We start from the raw sequence: 20,322 nt of genomic DNA, 5'->3' as shown, positions 1-20,322 counted from the left end.
TTCATTAAAGATGTGCATTTTGCTGGCAAAATGATCATTTAATTAATGAGTCAATATTCACCGCTCTACTGTTCTCTTAAAATATACTGTCACTCATAGAAAAAAAAAAAACAATGTTTCGTTAACAATTAAAAACATATCAACTATTTTCTTATACAAGTGGTTTATCACTGTTTTGTCTTTGCTAGATTATCGTTGCTGACAGGCCACTGATTTCATTTCCTGCCTGCCACAACTTCATCCTCGTTTTAATGAAAACAGCCCCGATTTCAATTCAATTAACTTGGAAGCATTAGTCACAATGAACTGTGACTAATGCACAGAAGCATTTAGAGACACAAACAAGCCAGGATTCAGAAAGCCAATCCTGAGGCCTTTCCTGGATGAATCGAGAGCTCCAATTCATTTTGGACATTTAGTCGTTAACTTATTAAGACTGATGAGACATTTAAACTCTCACTGTGGACTATTTTTTGTGCTGTGTGGGTAGATTACATTTCATTTGTTTAGCAGAGGAGAATGAGGATGAGAAGTCGTCGCTGTCATAGAGGAAAGCACAGCAGCAGTGCAATACATCCATTCAGGTGAGACAGAGAAGAAGGTGAGAATAAATATAGGAAGTGGAACTAAGGTGGAGAGAAAAAATCTGGATGAGATGGATGATATAGTAACAGCAGAAAAAAAAAAAAAAAAAAGAGGAAATCAACGATGCATCAAACAAAGGAATGATGGGTAAAGATTATGAAAGGTAGAAAGGTGGTGAAAGGAGAGAAGACTTTGGGTCAGGAGAGGCGACCCAGTTACCTGATCATGTGATAGCTGAGAGAAGATGCCAGAATGCAGCAGGAGGAGGAGGAAGAAGAGCATGCACGTCAGGCAGAGGAGAAAGGACGAGGAAGAGGCGGAAAGAGAAAAAAAGGACAAAAGAAGGCGGGAGACAAGAGATCAGTTTAGAAGCCAGCAGAAGCTATTAAATAGCTCCAATAATCAGAGCAGACTCATTTTGAACCCTTATTGTGGAACAGATTAATAAATAAATCAATGCCCTTGGTGCCAGTGATGACAGGAGGACAGGCCATCTGTCTCTGGGGTCATCAGAGAAACAAACAAACAGCACTTATAACACAGCAGAAACGCAGGGCAGGGAGTGTGAAGGGCTTAGCAAAGAGAAAACACGTTTATATAAAAACATTCACCCTTCTCCAGCCTGGGACACAACAGAAATACACATGACTGCTTATAATGCCACAAAACAAAATGGGTTTTAAAGAGATTCTCATTTGATTAAAAAACAGCATCATTATGTAGGAGCTGCTGATGTGTTCCAGACAGGGAGATGTCTACTGAGTAAATGTGTTTGTCAATTAGCAGTAATGAGTGTATTTAAGTGTGAAAGAGGAATAACACACCTGCAGAAAAATAGAGGAACATTAGCTGTTGTGTAAGAGCTCGCTTTAATGATCTCACTGCTGTGTGTGTACTTACTTTTGGAAAATGAATATGCCTATGACTACAGCGAAGGAGATGAGGTCTGCAGACACCCACGCCAGGCAGTACACATTTGGTCTCTGGAAACACACACACACACACACACACACACACACACACACACACACACACACACACACACACACGATAGATCTGAGTTTTGTCTTGAAGTCATTTACAGCAGGATCCATCACAGGGTGGCGCTATATGCCAAAGAATACAGTTAATTTCAGCTGAATTGTGCTGAACTGTTTTTTTCTGAATAAACCCACTAAAATAACAGTTTTTTTAAACAAACACTGACACTGTCAACATTATCATTTACTACAAACATAAATGCAAATCTCTACTTCCTTCCCCATTACCTTCTGTTGGTCTTAATGACAACTCATAGCATATTTGAGAGGATATTTTTCACAGTTGGGTTTAACAGACAGCGCCGCAGATGCTACGAAAGCCTAAACTGTCCCTGAGCCGTAGCAGTGAGCTGGAGGTCATGTCCACATGTTGTCATGCAGAGTTCCCGTATGGTGCCACAGATGGGGGGAGCGGTTTGGCGCGCTGCACATATGAGGGCGAGTGGAAGGATAGCAGAGAGGCTGCCCATGTTGAGAAGTTTCAACAGGAAGACTGAACTAGAAAAGAATGACACTACAGCAAACAGGAGTTCAGTTCAAAGCTAGGCTCTCCTTTTGATATCAATCAGTAAAATCTAATTTAGTCAAAGAGAGGATGAAGCTGAAGGAGAGGGAGGTTAAAGAGGGCCCTCGCAGCCTTTACAATAAGCATGTATCTAGTAGCTCCCTTAATTAGGTCCAAATTAAATTAAGATACAGGTGGGCTCCACTCGAGTTGTAGTAGCATCTTAAGGACCACTGGTTGAAGCAGGATAGAGCCAAGCTAATCAGCGATTGCTATAACTGAGTCTCTGAATACAATTTTATTTAATTTTTTATTTGTTTGGCACCAATTAAAAACAGGTAAAGAGCCTTCAATATTAGAGAGAAACCTCAGCAATCAGACATGAGTAAAAGTAAGAATTTTAAACAGTAAGAGATCTACATGATGCCTGCTGGTTGGAAGAAGAGGCTCAAACTTACAGTTTATAAATGGGATGTGTCATTCTCTTTGATTTTCTATAAATTAATAAAACACCTGCTGAATACACATATTTTAAGACACGTCTGCAACAAGATTTGGAGAGCAGAAAAGGTCTGAAAAAATCTCAATGCAGTAAAGGAGCAAGTGGGGGGGGAAAAGGAAATCATTCAAATAGAAGATCAGACACCCCCCCCAAAACAATTAACTTAAAAGCAAAATGTGAACCCAAAAGACTTATATAAAACTACTGTGTGTGATGAGTCCTTACCATTAACCAGATGGGGTAAGGCACCTTTAGGAGGACATGCGGGGCCTCTGAGGAGACTGATGACACCCCGCTGCACCAGAGCACCGAGTACAGCCAGGGCTCGTTGACTGTGTAGAGGGTGAGATTGATGTGGGCCTCGGAAAAGTTCCTGGGAAAAAAGGGGGAGAAAAAAAAAAAAAAAAAAAAAAGGAAAACATTCAGGCACTTATAAATCTTTGTGCTGAAGCTGCAGACTGATAACACAACATCAGGGCTGTGTGTCTTCCTACCTGATTTCCTCTCTACTGACTTGGTTGTATCTGAGCAGCAGGCTGCTGATGCCGGACTGCTCCAGAACTTGAGGGCTCCGTTTCACCACTGAGGTCTGGATCAGATCAGGTGCTAGCTGTCTCACCTGGGCTCTATTGTCATCAGGCGTCCACATCACCTGGACACGGCACAGTACGTCAAACAGTTACAGCTTTGAAACTCTATCACCAACACAACTATTTTTATAGGATTTGCATTTGAACTCATTCGTTTTGCATGTAGCATGCAAACAAAGAAACACCAGACATCACGCAGTGAAAAAGAGCAAACACACACTGCCATTTAATCCCTATATAACTACCAGGCTTTGAGGAACCCCAGATTGCTGCACAGCTTGTAGTGTATCGTTGATCCAGCTGTCGTAGCAGGGGTGCTTGGGAGGAGGTCTACGCAGCCTGAAAACCACCGTGCTGTTGTGATATGAGGCTAGTTCTAGAAGCTGCTCCAGGCTGCACACGGTCTGGTTGGCGATCCGTTCCTTCTCACGTTGAAGCAGCGTGTTCACGGTCCAGAAGGGGTCATCCTGAAACATCACACACACAAAAAAAGGAAGAAAAAAAAAAGTGATCATCAGGTTTACAGTTTAAATGAAAGAAAAATACAGGTTACAATACAGCTTTATAACACTTTTATCAACATAAAAACTCAAAAGATCATTCAGTACATCGTTGGAGGACGCCACATTTCTCGCTACACTGCTTACTCCCTTTGGAGAAGATCCTGAGAAGATTCTTTTAATCTATGATAAGATGCCATTTCACTTTTTTTGACTAGAAAACACTTCATTTCTGCCTTTTATATATTGGAGAATACATATACACTACAGATTAGGTGATGAAAAATCATTGTTGAAATTACATGGAGTGGTGGTACGGCTTTTCTTAGAAATGCAATATCTATCCACACAGTGTGCACACATGCAGTGTAAACACAAGACGGGAAAGTAATGAAGATTCAAACAAATACAGACAGCCACATCTCAGTCTTTGCACATCATGGTCTCACCTCATAAGAGCTAAGCTAAAGAAGGAAACATTTTAAAGCAACAAACCTGCACTTTTAGACATGGACAGATTAATGAAAAAGCAGTCCTCGAGTGACGGCTGTTTCATGTACGAGGATGACAGTGAAACATGGCACTCATCGCACCGCAGCTCCCAGTAAAGCTTTGGTGAGTGTTAACATTTTGATGAAAGCCAACGACATCATGAATGATCTAGAGATGGCACGATACCACTTTTTTATGTCCGATACCGATATCATAAATTTGGATATCTGCCGATACCGATATGAATCCGATATAGTGTTTTTTAATCAACAAAACTGTTTTTTTAAATATCTTGCTGCATTTTGTATAAGTTCATACTCAAGTTTAAAACAACAACTACACTAAAGCTATTCTGTTATACCTATATGCAAAAAAAAAAAAATTTCATAGTTCAGCAATACTGATCAATCTAATAAACTTAAACCTACACCATCCTCCCTATTCTGGTATTTTAAAGAGTACTTAGCGTAAATATTAAGCAACCTAACTAATAGGGTTCCAACTCCCAGCAACAACAAAAATAAATAAATAAAAAATAGGGAACCACCCCTCACACTCCACCTCATGATGCTTAATCAACGTAATCAACCTTAATTTGATGCAGTGTGGAAAAAAAATGCACAGAAATCAATTATTTTTCAAGAAATATTAAATAGATTCAACATCTTTCTTCAACAAAATTGCAGACTGCACAGATGGTACCTTCCCAAAGGAAAAAGTACTATAGCTTACTAGGGTATATATATATTAGACTTAATAGTCACTATATACAGTAATTGACTTCTATTCATTTTACATCAAATTAAAACTTTGGGTGTAAGATTCGGATAATTATTTATTAAAAGCTAGACATTTTAAATGAAAATAAGAAAGAAAAGTATGTCTTTGTGCCCCCTTTTCCCTGTTAATGCCCTATCGGCCCCCCTGGCTAAACTTTGCTAGATCCGCCCCTGCACAGTTACCAGCCGTCAGCTACGTAGAAAAAGATCCTCGAGTAGAAAGTAATATTAAATACATTCTAACAACAGCTGATCAAGCTTAAACGTGCTGCTGTTGTTCAGCCGCTGGTTTCCTCTTTCTGGTGCAAAGTGGGCCAAAAACAAACCAGAGAGACGGACTCGCGACAGAAAAGCTGATCAGCTGATCGTTAAGCAGTTTCATGATTGAAGTAGCAGCCAGAAGAGGCAGTCGCTCCATATATCGTTTGGTAAGCTTAACGCAGGAATGCTTTACAAACATTCAGAGATGGACTTACACACTTGCTTTACTTCTCTCGGGGATAACTTTGTCGGAGATGAAATGCCAGGTTGCTAGCGAAGCTCCAAATGCTATCCAGACCACTGACAGGTCCCGCATGCCACAGCCGCTCTATCACGTGATGCATACTGCTCCGACGTGCTAACGTTCTGAGGTGAGTTACGGCGTGTTGCAAGTTTTGTGAGGTGCTTTCATGATATTTAATGGATCGGATTACATTTTTTATTTTTCTCCGATATCCGATCCAGTAATTTAGGTCAGTATCGGACCGATACCGATACGTAATATCGGATCGGTCCATCTCTAGAATGATCAATGTGCGATGCCGTATAGCATTTATGGCTCACTGGGATAATGGCTTTTGTTGCACATCAGTGCATCCCGGCACGCTAAAGCTAAGACTACTTTCAAATAAATTCACAGATTTAGTCCTTATTAGAAACCAAGAACTACCTTGAGGAACCAACGTCCAGCGTTGAGCTGCTGCAGATCCGTCCAATTGAAAAGTGAGGCTTCGTCCATCTGTCTATCTGGAAAAACCTTCTCTACGTCTGTGGTCCTTCGCAGGGTAAAGTCACGCATCAGGAAAGGAACACCATCCATGCTAGCAAACAAAAGAATTAAGTAGTAATTAATATTTGCAGCTGATGTGTACGAGAGAGATGAAGGTTCCGAAAATAGCAGAGAAGAGATAAGAGCTGAAATCGTGCCAAAAAAGGAAAATGCTGCTGCTGACCAATATGTGAATTAAAAAAAAAAAAAACCTGAGCTCATATCAAGATCATTTCCAAGAAAAGACAAAAGGAAAAAGCCCTTCCATTCTCTGTATTTGTCGTTCAAATACTAATCGGAAAAACAAACTAAGCATTTGACTAACAAATATTCTGCTAACACATATAGGTGGGTGTTTGTCTGTGTTTGAACTGTTAGTTTCCAAAACAGCATCATCATGTGTGGGGAAAAGAAATAAATAAAAATCATGTTCTATAGTATGAATGCGTGCACACATGAGCATTTGTCTCCAGTCTGCTTCAGGAGTGGAGTCTCTTTGTGGATCTGGCTGTCATCAGGTCTAATTACTCAGCACCGTTAGGAGCCCACCTGTCAGCAGCCTGAACATCACACACCCATTCACCTCTCTCAGGACCACACACACACACACACACACACACACACACACACACACGATTGCTTCAAAAACATCTAATCAAATTAGGATGCACTGACGGTCTTAAAACACTCTGCACTATGAAATGTGGCTCTAAAACACAAACACACACTTTGTGGCCGGCATCACTCTCCACCTCCACACAATCACTCATCCTCCATAGCCGTACATGCATGAGTAGACATGGGCACCCACTATTCATCATATAGCACGGCCACTGGAGTATCCACCCACCCAATTTCCTGCCTTCCTCCAAGTGTGCCTCTCTGAGCTCAGCCCGTCTTCATTATGTTGGTAAAATCATGCAGGAATTGATAACTACGGACTGCTACTATACTTAACAGCGGTATGTTCAATGCATAATGCCTAAGATTGTCCCTTTGGTATTTGGAGTACACAATAATAATAAAACAAAAAACAAAAAACAAAATCCCAAGCAGGTCTAAATGTGATACGTGGTCCTGTGTGACGTTAGTCCTGAACTGATTGAGAAATTTTTGAAAAGCCAGTGATTGTGATAATCTATGAAACCCAGTGTGTGTGTGTGTGTGTGTTGGGGGGGGGGGGGGGTACTAAACCTTTTATTTGCTTTGCTTTATCATTCTCTTGTATTGATTGTATGTGCGTACCTGATAGCCACGTCAGCCTCCAACCCAGTGACGTTCATCTGCAGCGCTCGCTGGAAGGACCAAATTGTGTTCTCTGGAGCAAGCTACAAACACACTCACAGTAAAGGACAAGCACAGAAATTTTTTATTTATTTTAACATATAGCCCCGTAACAATGACCTAACTTCTGACTTTTCTGAAGTTGGAGCTACATCTCTTGATAAGAAAATGACACAGAGAAAACGTTTTTACATGTATTTATAAAGCTTTCACACTCTGTCCTGTTCACAAAATAATACACACTCTGCCCTCTGAACACAAAGGATTGTGTGTAATGAAAAAAGTCACAGCTGCAGCTTGCCCTTTAACTCTTCTGGTCGAGGGTATGATCAATACCATACCATCACTTACTAGAATAGTATCATCCTATGAAAGCCTGTCAGTAAAGCTACTTGCCTGGGAACCACAGGAAAGGAATGATGCTATAATCAATACAGAGTGATTCTGGGACAAAGAGTCCAGTGATGTGATCACTGTTTCCCAGTGGGAGTCTCACAGCCTTCCACAGCCACTCCTAAATTTAGATTCCACAGTGAGAATCAATTGCCTTGCACAAATAGCACAAAAATCTGGGTGTGTTTTTGAGCGTGTGCGTGACTAACTGTTCTGAACAACCATCTTCTCGTTCCTTCTAACAGTTGTGTAATACTCAACAGTACGTTTTGCCAAGGGCTTAAATTTGTCTGCAGGTGATGTTAAGAAGTAATGGCATTAACCCAAGCACATAAACCAATCATGCAAAAATGCACTTTGCTTACAGATCATATGTTAATGTGGCTAACCATTCCAGCTCCAAGTAAGAGTCTAACTGGTGCTTAAAAAAAAAAAAACTACAAACAACACTTTGTCTTTGGCTGGGTTACACCGCAGTCCAGAAGAACATGTAGGTATGGAGCGCTCCCAGCTCACATAGTTTTTCTATTTTTCAGTTGCACACAAGTTAATATGCTGACACAGTCCTTTTGTTTTTCATTCAGAAAAGTGAGAAAAACAAAACAAGGGACTAATATAAAAAAAATAACAATATAAAGCAGCACAATTTTTCCTGGGACTCTGGGAGCCTTGCTGCTAAGCCAATATCTGGACTCTGTATGTTACTGTACGAACATGTACATCAATTTATTTATTTATTTCGTTTTAAATTCTCATTCAGAATGGAAGCTGGGCATCAGCTGACTCACCATAGGGGCTCCTTGATGGCCAATAACAGCAGGGCGTGGTTTGAGGGTGGCTGGGTCCATGATGCAGGGAGAGGTGATATGTAGGGGCACCACGTAGAGTGCTAGTAACACACTGACATACAGCAAAACCACCACCACCTGGAACACTGGAAGAAGATATGCAGCATCAACATAGTTACAGTTGTTAGCTGTGATATAATGAAGTCTAGTTTGACTTTGGGGAAATTTGCTTTTATGATGACTACTGTAAGAACACTCCAATAGGAGCATAGCATAATAACTGGAACTGGGGAAATGGGTAACACAAAATCTACCATTCAGCACCTCCAAAGCTCACCAAACAGCTCATTATACACAGTTTGTGAAAGATGCTAGGTGCTAGGAGTGTGCCAAAATCAGTTACCTGTGCAAAGGCAGTAAATATCTGAATGTTCAGCAGTGCTTAAAACTACACAGTGGCCAACAACACATCCATCGGGGCCATAGAGATTACCCTGTGTCCAACTCTGTATGAGTGTGTAATGATGGCTCAAAGTGGGCACCCACACACAGGAATGTATTTGTTTCAAGGTCAGCTCCGGGGCGGGGTTCAGTAGCCAACTCTTGTTACACACAGGAGACTCACACAACCCTCATCCACCCTCTCACTCGCACACACACTCATACCCTCTTTGATATTCAGTTGCTGTTCTGCACTGAATAAGATAAATTTTGCCAAGACCTTTTCACCTCATCAAGTATATATATATATATATATATATATATATATATATATATATATATATATATATATATATATATATATATATATATATATATATATATATATATATATATATATATATATATATATATATATATATATATATATATATATATATATATATATATATATATATATATATAAAAAAAAAACCCTCAAACATAAACATAAAAAATGAAGCCAACAACTAAACAGTCAGGCAAGTTATTTTCCATCTTTCAAAGAGACAAGGGCAAATTCTCTTGAGCAATGATCATTTAGATGTATCAGGTTTTATCACTAAAGACACATTTATCTTTGAAAAAACAATAACTTGTAAGTAATTAGCACTTAATGATATACCATTAATGCATCAGTTTTTTGGTAGCCAACACTGTGGCTCCCCCTTGTTCAAAATCTCAAAATCATAAATCACAAAGACTTTCAAGTTCTTTTTAGGTGTCTGCTTTACAGACACCAGTGGCAGTGAGAGTGAGGACAGAGCACACATTCAGAGCTAACAATCCCCACAAAGAGTCCTGAAATCAAGGACAAACAATTCAAAATGTCCTGGGTGGAAAACATCACATGAGACCGGAGGAATGTTCGTTATCTTGGACACCCTGGGTGGAGGTCTTGGCCTCTTGTCTACATAGTGTTAATCATTCACAACTCCTCCTGTGTATGTGTGTGTTTGATCTGTGGCTGATGGTAACGTCAGGTAAGAATGGACTTGAATGTTGTGTTACAGAAGCACACATACTCATTTTTTCTGCACGGGTGACCTGTCCAGCCACAATCCAAGATAGTGCCGTGACTGCGGCGAGAGCCCCGATGTGCAGGAACGGGCCTGTAGCCTAAACAGAGGTGTGAAACAGAAATGAATGCGGGGGTATGTAGACAGAAAAGGTTAGAGAGAGTTAACGATTGAGTAGAGGAGGAGAGAAACAAAGACAAAGAAGACAGAGAGACATGGAATTACAGATATTATCTGGAGTTGAAGCACTGGCAACACTATTTAGAGATAATAGCTGTAATTTGTAATGGCATTTAATTTTAATGGCCACAGTTGGAGTGAAATCATGTGTCCACTTCAATCACACATTTCTGGTGGTGCAACAATCCCAAACGGACACACTAACTATAAGGTTATTTAAACTTCTCTGATGTAATTTAATTTTAGAGACACTGCAGTTGCTGTAGTACCGCATAGACAGTTTACATGATTACATATTCCTCCAAATGGCAAGCAGCAGAGTATCAACTGCTACAGCAGGCACACAACGATTATTTTAAAGGGACATTAAAAAAAAAAAGAAAAAAAAAAAGCTGTATATGGATGTACAAGATGGACCGATTGTTGTAGACACTGATGTGTAGTGTAGGAATTACACCAGTTTAAATGGGCATGTGCAAACCTCCACAGCACTACAAAGGAGAGACACTTCAGTCCACCCTGGCTGTCTCTGTGAAAGAAAACTGATTATAGCTCCATTACTGAGCCATTATTATATCAAGGCCGACAACCTCTGGTCAAAGTGTTGGTTGTTGTGTGAAAATAACACTGTGCCTCTCGCCTGTGGATCACAACACTCACTTTAGTACGGAACCTAAGCACCAGCTGTGATGTCTACCCATCACAAGTAGTTTAGGGTGATTTAAGTCTGCTGACCTGCAGGGAGATGGGGATGACATCCCACTCTTGCGCCCATGTTTGATTGACAGATATGACCCCAATGATGGTGGTGAGCAAGGCAGCAGTAACTCCTATCTGTGTGGAGAAAGAGGGAGAGACACCAAAAGAGGTTGTTTGTTTAGACACACATATGCACCAGAATAACCCAGAGTAGCTCGCAGCTCTTTCACATCTCAAACAGTGTTTGGTAACTGTATTTGATTTGCTGACAGCATTTCTGAACAGCTTGTTTTCTGGGATTTTGCAACTCTGCTGGGACAACTCCAAACTATAAGTTGGGAAGTTCAGCTGATCAGCAACGATTGGACACAGCGACACACACAAACACTAAGTAAACACATAACAGAGTTAAAAATACATATGTAAAACTCGCCCGCCCCCCTCCCACCACCCATTTTTCACAAACCACACACAGACACATTAACAGTTGCTCAGCTTCACATTTGGCATGTTACCTTATGAAGCCAGTGCAAATTTAACTGCTGCCCAAGTGCAACGTGGCAAAGTGCTAAAACCTGAAGAGAAAGACAGAAAGAAACAAGAACAAGGTTCAGAACAAGCCTGCTGCCTTACAGATCTCAACTTGCTAATCGTTGTTATGTAAGTGGTTACCATATCTGGCAACACATGAAGACAATTTTAAAATCTCTTCAACGATATGTGACTCACAATTAGAAAAGCAATATAGGTGAAGCCAGCAGCGGTGGTGGCTAGGATGGGAACAGTGCCATCACTCCACTCCCCAGAGCGGTTGTACAGGAACCTGCAGAAACAAGGATAACAACATTTCTTGTCTTCATCACACCTAATAAAAAAAGGGTGTGAAGGCTTGTGAGAATAGAGTGTCAGTGTATATATGTGTCCCTATTTTCTCCCACCTATTATCGGCCGTTTTTCTTTCTTACAAAACAAACATGACTGACAAACTACCAACAACATTATGTTAGATTAGCTGCAGAAGTCCACAAAGAAGCAGACTTGTACAAAGAGACAAAATGATGCAATCTACAGTTGAAACATGACATTGATGTAGAAAGCTGAAAATGGAAACTATTGGTTTACTAAAGGTCTCTGATTGACAGGCAGACATCAATAAAGTGCTTTCAAGCTTTGTGTTAGCAACAATAATGCACAGACTCTGCACAGTGACCACAGACACTGTTTCTGTGCCACAGGGAAAATCTGACAAAAATAGATTATGTAACATTATTAATGGATGGTTGGACAAATTATTGAGGACTGGCTTCTGTTTTATGGGATGCTTTACTATAACATGCAACTACATATAGCTATATATAGACATAAAAATATACGCATGCTACTCTGAGTTTAAATCCTCTGAAGAGTGACACTGGGTGTAACACCAGGTCCACAGCTGCAGAGAAAAGACGAAGTGCCTGAATGTATTTGTTTCTGTGCATTTCTTTGGGTGTGGGTGTGCACATTTTTAAATGACAGCTAGGTCCTTTACATTCAAAGTCTTGTGCATGATTCTAGTGGCATAGAGCCACAGCAGGGTCACTTAGTGCAGATGCTCCTCAGCCCTTTGTGAATGCTTTTTATGCTACACATGGACAGAGATACTCCCTGCAGCTAAATCACTCAGTCATAAAGACAGGGATGGCAATTGCTGTGATCATCTCTGGAAATCCCACAAAAGCAGGGTAAAAAGAAGGAAATTTGCTATAAAGAGGGATGGCAAATGTCTATTGGAGATGTAAATGTGGATAAATACACACAACTTAGACAGCAGATAAAACTGGACTGTCTGCAGAGCTCCAAAGAGGATGGCAAACATAGCCAAAGGAAAAGGTCAACAGGGGGCATTGTAGTCTACTACAGCTCCATATATTCTTGGATACTACTAGGGTTGTTTTGCATGACTCAAAAATAATTCTTATTTATCCTGCCCTGGGTTTGGTGCAGCCACTCAGTTCAACCACCGTCTGGAACAGCCCGTTTTAGCTCCCTTTCATATAACTTTCTACTGTCTGGCTGCCCCTCGCAAACTCGATCTAAACAGGAAATGGGTGAGCTGTGCACCTAAGATGGTCATTTTAGGGATATTTGCTTTCAGTTAAACTGCAAAGGACCATGAGTGGAGAAAAAAATAATAAAAAAAAATCTACCCAAAACTAGTCTGAGGCCTTTAGGCCCATTTTAAGGCCCAGCTTTGTTACTTATTGTGAATCAAAAGCTGGGCCTTAAATGAAAAAAGAGCTGGGAGATCACTGAAAACTACAGAGGTGAAGAAACGAGGAAAGGTAATGGAAGCAACGGATGATAATAAGAGGAAAAGGTGACATTGTTGCAGAGATCCCTGAGAGGAGAACAGAGAGAGGAGAGGGAGGGGAAAGTTTTCATCTGAAATCATGTGATGTCTGCATACTCTTTAGAGATTTTGCACTAAAATGGAAACATCAGTGTCGCTAATCAGTTAACATTGCCTTGCATTTAGTATCTTAAAAGGCTCAGTTTCCACAGACATTGATTAAACCCATTCCTCAACCATAAACACAGGAGGCCTTCACTGAATTTTTCTTTTAGTCTAGGATTAAACCGTAGTGTCCGCTCTGTGAGAAGATGTAAGTGGTTGTCCCAAAAAACAGTAGTGGGTTAACAAATACAAATGTATATTGTCAAATATACATTTGTTCGATTAAATGTGGCCCAGGACTGAGTGGTGTACAAAACAGGAAGTTGATGGGTGAGGACCTCTGTGACGTAATGGTGTAATCTGCACAGGGTTGGGTGGTCTCTGTTCAGATTAATAATGCCTTGATTATACTCCGTTGCAGACACGGACAGCTGAAGAGTCGAGTGGTCGTTCCTATTTGACTTCTTTGAAGTTCGTGGCCTTTGGTGCATGTGTAGTTGGTGCATTGTAGAATAAATTATTCGCAGACAAGACTGCATAGTCACAAAATGCTAAAATAAATAAATAAAAACCCCAAAAAAACCCAAACAAAAAACAAAAACAAGCAGGCAGATGTCCCTACAGACCCTTGCGCTCACTGCTTTTCACTGATTGTGAAATGTACGTCAGTCAGATCCGAGCGGACCATAGCTGATTGAAGGTGCTGGAAGTATAATTGAGGCTTCTGGCAGAAAACAGGTTAAACTGATTGTTTACAAAAACAACAAGCCAACAAGTAAGGGTTGAATGTGTTTACAGCCAAAACTATATGCTGGCAGCCTCTGACAACACACAGGGGCACTTTTGTACTCACCAGTTGAACTCGCTGTAGTCATTATGTGCCTCCCACCAGAAGTAGAACCAGACAAGCAGGAGACAGAAGGTAAGGAGGAGGATCAGGGACCACAGAAGCTCCCACTGCACACACAGACACACAAACAATTATTTATGTGGCTCCTCCATATTTAATTATAACAGACTTGAGAAGATGACTTAAGTCCTTTTGACAATAATAAAAACAACTGAATTACAAACAATCTGCTGAATTCTACACACAGTAATAGAGACACTCTGTATAAATTATTGGATAGACAGTCACAATTTAAGTACCACAGGAGAGACCAGCAGAGTTCATAATAAGTTAACTTTTCCTAAACTTACCTGAGCACATGGCACCAAACTGACCCGAGTATTCCCTTATACACTTTGCTCATTAGCAAGGAACAGCTTTTAATAAAGTTTGTATGCAAGCTGACTAATTACTGTCCTCATCTCCATGCACTTTGGCACTATGGCAAATATTAAATGGGCTAAATCTTCACAGAGACAGAAAGAGACCCTGAGGACATGCATAAGAGGTGATGAGCACACAGGCATTTCCATCGTTCTCAGCAAACTTTAAATACATCTACGGTTGTGCTATTATCCAGACAAAAACCTTCTGACCTTTTCTTAAAGCAAAGAAGCTTGATTTAAGAAAAGCTCATTGTGCCCTGATGAACTAAGCATCAGCAATGATTGCTCACAAACCCTTAGGTAACGCACACAAAGCTGATTGAATAAACCCCGTGGGCTAAAGAGTAATGCGACTTTAAATGATTTGATACCAGTGACATGCAGTGAGTTTTGTGGAAATCATACACACCGTTTGATCACAGTTATATAAAAAGTCAGAGTTTTGTGTAATCTGGACCAATTGCATGATACACATTTACTAAGAAAATCGATTTTTCAAACCTGCTCCTGGGTCAGAAACAAGTGTCTGTAACTGTAGTGCAACTGTAGTAAATGTGTGGTGAGTCTATAGGAAGTCTGAGACGGTCAGCCAAATATCTGCATGAAGTTTAAAGATGTTGCTTATAGAATCTGGTATGTATAAAAATTACATCCAACTAATAAAATAACTGATTAATAAAAGAAAACTGTTTTTACTAGTTTAAGCTTCTTTATTTGTTGTATTTGTTTATCTTCTGTAAGTAAATTTATATTTGAAGAGCCACTTTGAGTTCCCAGAAACCATTTATGAATATTTTATAACAATAATTAATCTTTAAAAAATGAAAGAATAGACAAAAACAAAACAGATGAATGTATCCTTGCTTTTGGCCTAAACATCAAAAAACATAAGTATAAAAAAAAACTTGTGAGCTTTATGTGGGTTGTAGTGTTAAGATAAAGTCACTTGGTTAAATAGCCTAAGCAGCTAAAATGCACCACTGCTGAGTGCTGAGGATCAGATCATTATCACCTCAACCAGCTGATGTAAGGCAGTATGCCTGACCTGCTTTTATCAGCTCTCATTTTCAAGGTGTGTGGGTGGGTTGGTTTTTTTTTTTCCTCTCTCGTTCTTTTTTTTTAATATTCAAAGCTTTCCAAAAGCTGGAGCTAAAGGTTTGTGGATCATGAATAAGCTTTTCAGCTTAAAATGATGTTAAACACAGCATCTAAATGCCATACTTTGACCTCAAACTAGTTTTAAGAGCTTCCTTAAATTTCAGCATGCCGATCATATTCAGACTCTTATGAAATTCCTGATGGAACATGTTATTTCACTAACAAAAAAAAAAACACTACAATAATAATGAATAAATAAGCCTCTCAAAAACACTCAGTTATTTTCTGAAAAACAACTACTGCTTAGCTTCCACTGCAAAATAACAAACATTTACCTGGATCCTTCCTAACATTCAGATAACAGCTCAGCGTGGTTACAAAGAGGTTACACTGATCTCTGTGGGAGGAAGAGCTGTGTGTGACAGGCAGGTCTGGCCCGGGTTCCCATGGCCCTTAATGACTACCTGGAGACACCTGGGAGAGCCGACCTTGAGAGGAGCCATTGTTTGGCCTGCCCCCCCTCTCATTAAATGCTCCACCTTCTCCTTTTCTTTGGATGAACCTGAGAGAGCTGCTATGATGCACAAAGTCTTTACTACTAATACGGAATGAATATGAATATGGCACACAAGGAATCAAACAAGACAACCACAAGTCAAGAAGAAAATTCTTAAAAAGATCATCTTGTTGGGTCTGTTAGTCCGTCTTCCTGTTTCCCAGCTCACTCAGCAGCAGAGCTCATTCAGTCAAAGATGACTTGACCTGCCCTCGTAACGTCACATTACCATTCTGCACAGCTGGCTTTTTATCCGGGCAAAAGAACACATGACACAGACCAACAGCGGGCCAACGGAAATCTATGAAAATTCAAAGCAGCTCTGGGAAACAGTGTTTGAAAAGCACTCCAACACTTCTCCAGGCTTTATTATGACAACATTTCCAAGTAGAGTGCTAAGTTGTTTGACTCTTTAGGAAATCACAAGAGCATATTCTCCTGAGGAAGACCAGTTATGTAATCAAACTTAGAATCTAAGTTATGCTTATTTATCTTATATGTATAATCTTGGCTGTGTCTGTGTCTGAAATGACCATATTAAAAGGACAACATGTATGATGCAGTCCATACTGCATAATGAACTAAATCAAATGCATTTCTGAAATGTTGAATAAAAAGTGCAAATATTTGAAAAGCTTGGAAGTGGCAGAGCTAACTGCTAAAAATAGAAGGATCAAATGGATCAAGGAAAATATTGCTGCAGCATATAAACACTCATGTTAAAACCTTAAAAGGATACATTCCAGAAAATCCTCTGCTTGCACTTTGTTCACAAAACTCTGCAAGTAGTGGAGACAAATGCCATAACAAGCTTTTACCTACAATGTTGATATGCTGCTTCTACAAAGCATCGACATCCCTTCAGTCACATAAAGCATTCATCATTTATGAAATGGTACTGTACTTTATGCTCTGTCAAAAAAATATATATACAGGCTGCCTAAGAAAACATTAAATAGTGTCAAAATAATAATATTTGTGATTCTCTATTGCACTCAAGAAAACGACACCAGTGAATTCATATCTGGAAAAGTCAGGTATGGAGCACAAACCGTATGTGGTGTGGAAAAATATACCTTTTGCTCTTTTTCCAAGACAGCTGAAAGCAGAGAAAACATTGCTGTTTTAAATTAAAAAGCTGCACAAAGACTTACTTATGGGGCCAAGGGCTGTGAACAACCCCTGCACAGGATAAAATAAAAGTAATAAAAAGGAAGTCTAAACAAATTTATATGAGTTACTCTTCCCCACCTCCTTCTTCAGCAGCATTTTATTTTTAACTGCTCACAGCAGGGCCAATACAGTGGATTATTACTGCAGCAGCCAACAATATATTAAATAAAGCCTACTGGATTGTTCCTCTGTCTGCAGTAATGTTCTTTTGAATTTTATGGTTTAAAAACAACTCAAAATGTCAGCTCGAATTCAGTGTCTTCCCCTTGTTGCAGCTTAGTAAATATTCCCATTAGAGTGCAGCTAAAGGCATTTGGAATGTTAAGTGGGAATGAATCAACCTAACTCAACCCAACACTTACTGCAGACATAAATAAGGGGTGAAAAAAAAAATCCACAAAAACAACAGCAAAGAATCTCAAGAAAGCAAATTCAGCAAATGGTCATGCCCATGGGTTCCATACTTTCAGGCAGCAATTGAATTTGCATTAAAAGGAATCCTTATATTATGAATCCACTTTAGAGCTTGTAAATTTGGATGGACTACCACAAAAGGTCTTTAATTCCCAAACTGTTGATGTGTTACTTTTGTTAGACCCCTGGAATCAAAGTTGAAGGTCTACAGTGAAATCACTCCTTGACCGCATCATTTCGAATCCACTGTGGTAGCTTTTGTGGAGATTTGCTAGCTCCTTCCAGTTGGTACTTTGTGACAGATAATTGGTTCTCAGTCAAATTTAAAGCAAGGAAATCAGGTAAATACTGAACATCATCATATCTAACAAGACGGCACAATCAAGGTATCAGTGGGTAATATGCTACCTATAGCGGTTACAGAGGTTTTGATCTTTTGTCCTTCTTTTCACTGTAAGGGTGACTGCTAACTGCCAATATGGCTGATTCAATCTGTTCTGTGTTCTCCAACAATGCCTCAATATGCCAGACTGGATCGAGTCTACACAGTTTCACACTCAAGATGGTAACTATTTATACCCATGAGCTGTTCTACAACAACACTTGGACAGGGTTGCACAGAAGAAAACACGTGATGTGTGATTATTATACAGAACTGCAAATGGCCTATTGTGTATACTTTCATTTGCATCTGATTTGTAAGTGTAGCCCAGACAGAACTAGGATGTTAAGTTCTGTAGGATGGATAAAATAAATTCACCCATGGAAACCTGTCATCCTGTGGATTCACAAGTCAAGTTGTGTAACTGTGGCCCATCCTGCATAACAACAGCAGTAACAGCAAAGATGTTAATTTCTTCAAGTTGTTCATTTTAATTTCATTTGTCAAATTTTAATTAAGATTTGACAAAACAAGTATTTGAGATCACAATCTAATGTAATCCCTAAAAATTTAATAAATACGAGGAGATGTACCAAAATAACTAACACAAGTTAAAAACTAATTTTGATAATTTGTGACATTAAAATAAATACTGTACAAACACAGAGTGCACACTGTGAGACAGACTGAACTACACATTCTCACAGACTACATCTTAAATTGACCGAGCTACAAAAAGAAAGACACATTTAAATAATTATTGTGAAAGTAACACAGTCAAAATTCATCATCTTGTCCAAATCTGCTTTGATCACTGAACCTGCTCCTCTGCTCCTCTGTCTGCAGCTTCACCTCCTCAGGCCGGGAACATTTTTGGCTGCTGTGCTCTGATTTCACTCTATTTGCTCAGATTATTTCTGGTGTTAATGACAACTTCTCTTAAGTACACATTTACATTACAGATTGATTAAAAAAAAAAGAAAAAAGCTAATCCAACTGCCCAATGGTGGAATGTCACAACTTTAATAGTCTTTTGTTTTTTTATGCTTTGGATATATTGCATATTGTGTCACCAAATGTATTCAACAGATATCAGATTTATTTACTTCCTAGACATTGGTCAGGCTCTGCAAGAAACAATTAAATGATACATTTAATTAGACATGGCAGCTTGACACAGTATGCTGCAATTAAACATGCCAACACTGCAGGATGCTGCTTAATTTCCTTCTGCTACCACAGATCAATACAGGCAGAAAAAACCCCCAAAAAACCCTTTTCCTGTAAACTCCAACCTAACATGCTCCGCTCTCCTTGCCTCCATCTTCACTGGACATAACACCTCAGTCACTTGTCACATTCCTGAGCAGATCCAGTTAAGTCTCTGACATTTCACACAAGCCGAGTAAGCATTTTAAAATGCAGCTATATTACCAGCCTGCCAATAGCATGAGTGGGAAAAATAATTCAAGGCCACATTACTACTTTTATCATAAAAAACAAAAGAAAAAAAAACTAATTCCATACACAAGATTCAGTTCAAGTAATTTTGCATATATGAGAAATGTACACACAGCCAGCATTTCTTCCTGAAACATGAAGTACACCCATCTCAACCCTGTAGATCAGTAAACTCTCGGTCAAATGTTCAAACATGTTTCCAACCATAGGAAGGTCTGGATAGGAGACCATGTAAAAAAAAAAAAAAAAAAAAAATCCTAAAAAAACAAAGAATGCACTTCAATTACATGCTGATTGATTTAAAATCCTCTGTGTACAGAAGCAGATATACACTATGTGTCACTGTCCAATAGCTCTAACTTTAGACATTTACTAGATGTTACTTGTTTGAAGGAGGCCACACATTTTAGAATTTGTTGAAAAGTCACTGTTTGGATTACAGGGGTGAGGACGCACACACTGGGAAGAAGTTCAGGGATTTTCTAATCAAAGCAGATAAAGTAAGTATGTTAGCAGAGTTGCGGTACTTTGTTTCACTTCCTTAACAATAATAATTTGCGTCTGCCATAAAAAGAAAAAGAGAAAAAAAAGACTGTAAATGCAGAGGAAAAAAAGATATCTGCAAAATGTTCATGTCCAAGGCAACAGTCCAGAACAGAA

The 20,322-nt window shown here is 39.4% G+C and overlaps 1 protein-coding gene across 4 annotated transcripts in view; it reads right to left on the bottom strand.

Moving 5' to 3' along the window:
* Window positions 1–20,322, bottom strand: part of gdpd5b (glycerophosphodiester phosphodiesterase domain containing 5b) — a 42,681-nt gene that overhangs the window by 2,425 nt on the left and 19,934 nt on the right. For all 4 annotated transcript variants that reach the window (XR_014914785.1, XR_014914786.1, XR_014914787.1 and 1 more), the window contains exons 3-14: window positions 14,157–14,260; window positions 11,596–11,689; window positions 11,382–11,441; window positions 10,903–11,001; window positions 9,994–10,087; window positions 8,489–8,634; window positions 7,269–7,351; window positions 5,925–6,075; window positions 3,468–3,689; window positions 3,127–3,284; window positions 2,858–3,005; window positions 1,486–1,568 (exon numbers count right to left, since the gene is read on the bottom strand). Coding sequence is in view for 1 of the 4 variants with exons in the window: in XM_085429521.1 (XP_085285647.1) it covers window positions 1,486–1,568; window positions 2,858–3,005; window positions 3,127–3,284; window positions 3,468–3,689; window positions 5,925–6,075; window positions 7,269–7,351; window positions 8,489–8,634; window positions 9,994–10,087; window positions 10,903–11,001; window positions 11,382–11,441; window positions 11,596–11,689; window positions 14,157–14,260 (1,442 nt within the window). In the remaining 3 variants the exon portion in view is untranslated. The remainder of the gene's footprint in view (window positions 1–1,485; window positions 1,569–2,857; window positions 3,006–3,126; window positions 3,285–3,467; window positions 3,690–5,924; window positions 6,076–7,268; window positions 7,352–8,488; window positions 8,635–9,993; window positions 10,088–10,902; window positions 11,002–11,381; window positions 11,442–11,595; window positions 11,690–14,156; window positions 14,261–20,322) is intronic.

This window comes from Rhamphochromis longiceps, linkage group LG14 (genome assembly GCF_057381845.1).
Source record: "Rhamphochromis longiceps isolate RC_006_pf linkage group LG14, R_longiceps_female_GT1.1, whole genome shotgun sequence".
Taxonomy (NCBI): Eukaryota; Metazoa; Chordata; class Actinopteri; order Cichliformes; family Cichlidae; genus Rhamphochromis; species Rhamphochromis longiceps.
The sequence above is the reverse complement of the archived record's forward strand: the minus strand, read 5'-3'. Positions and strand labels throughout refer to the sequence as shown.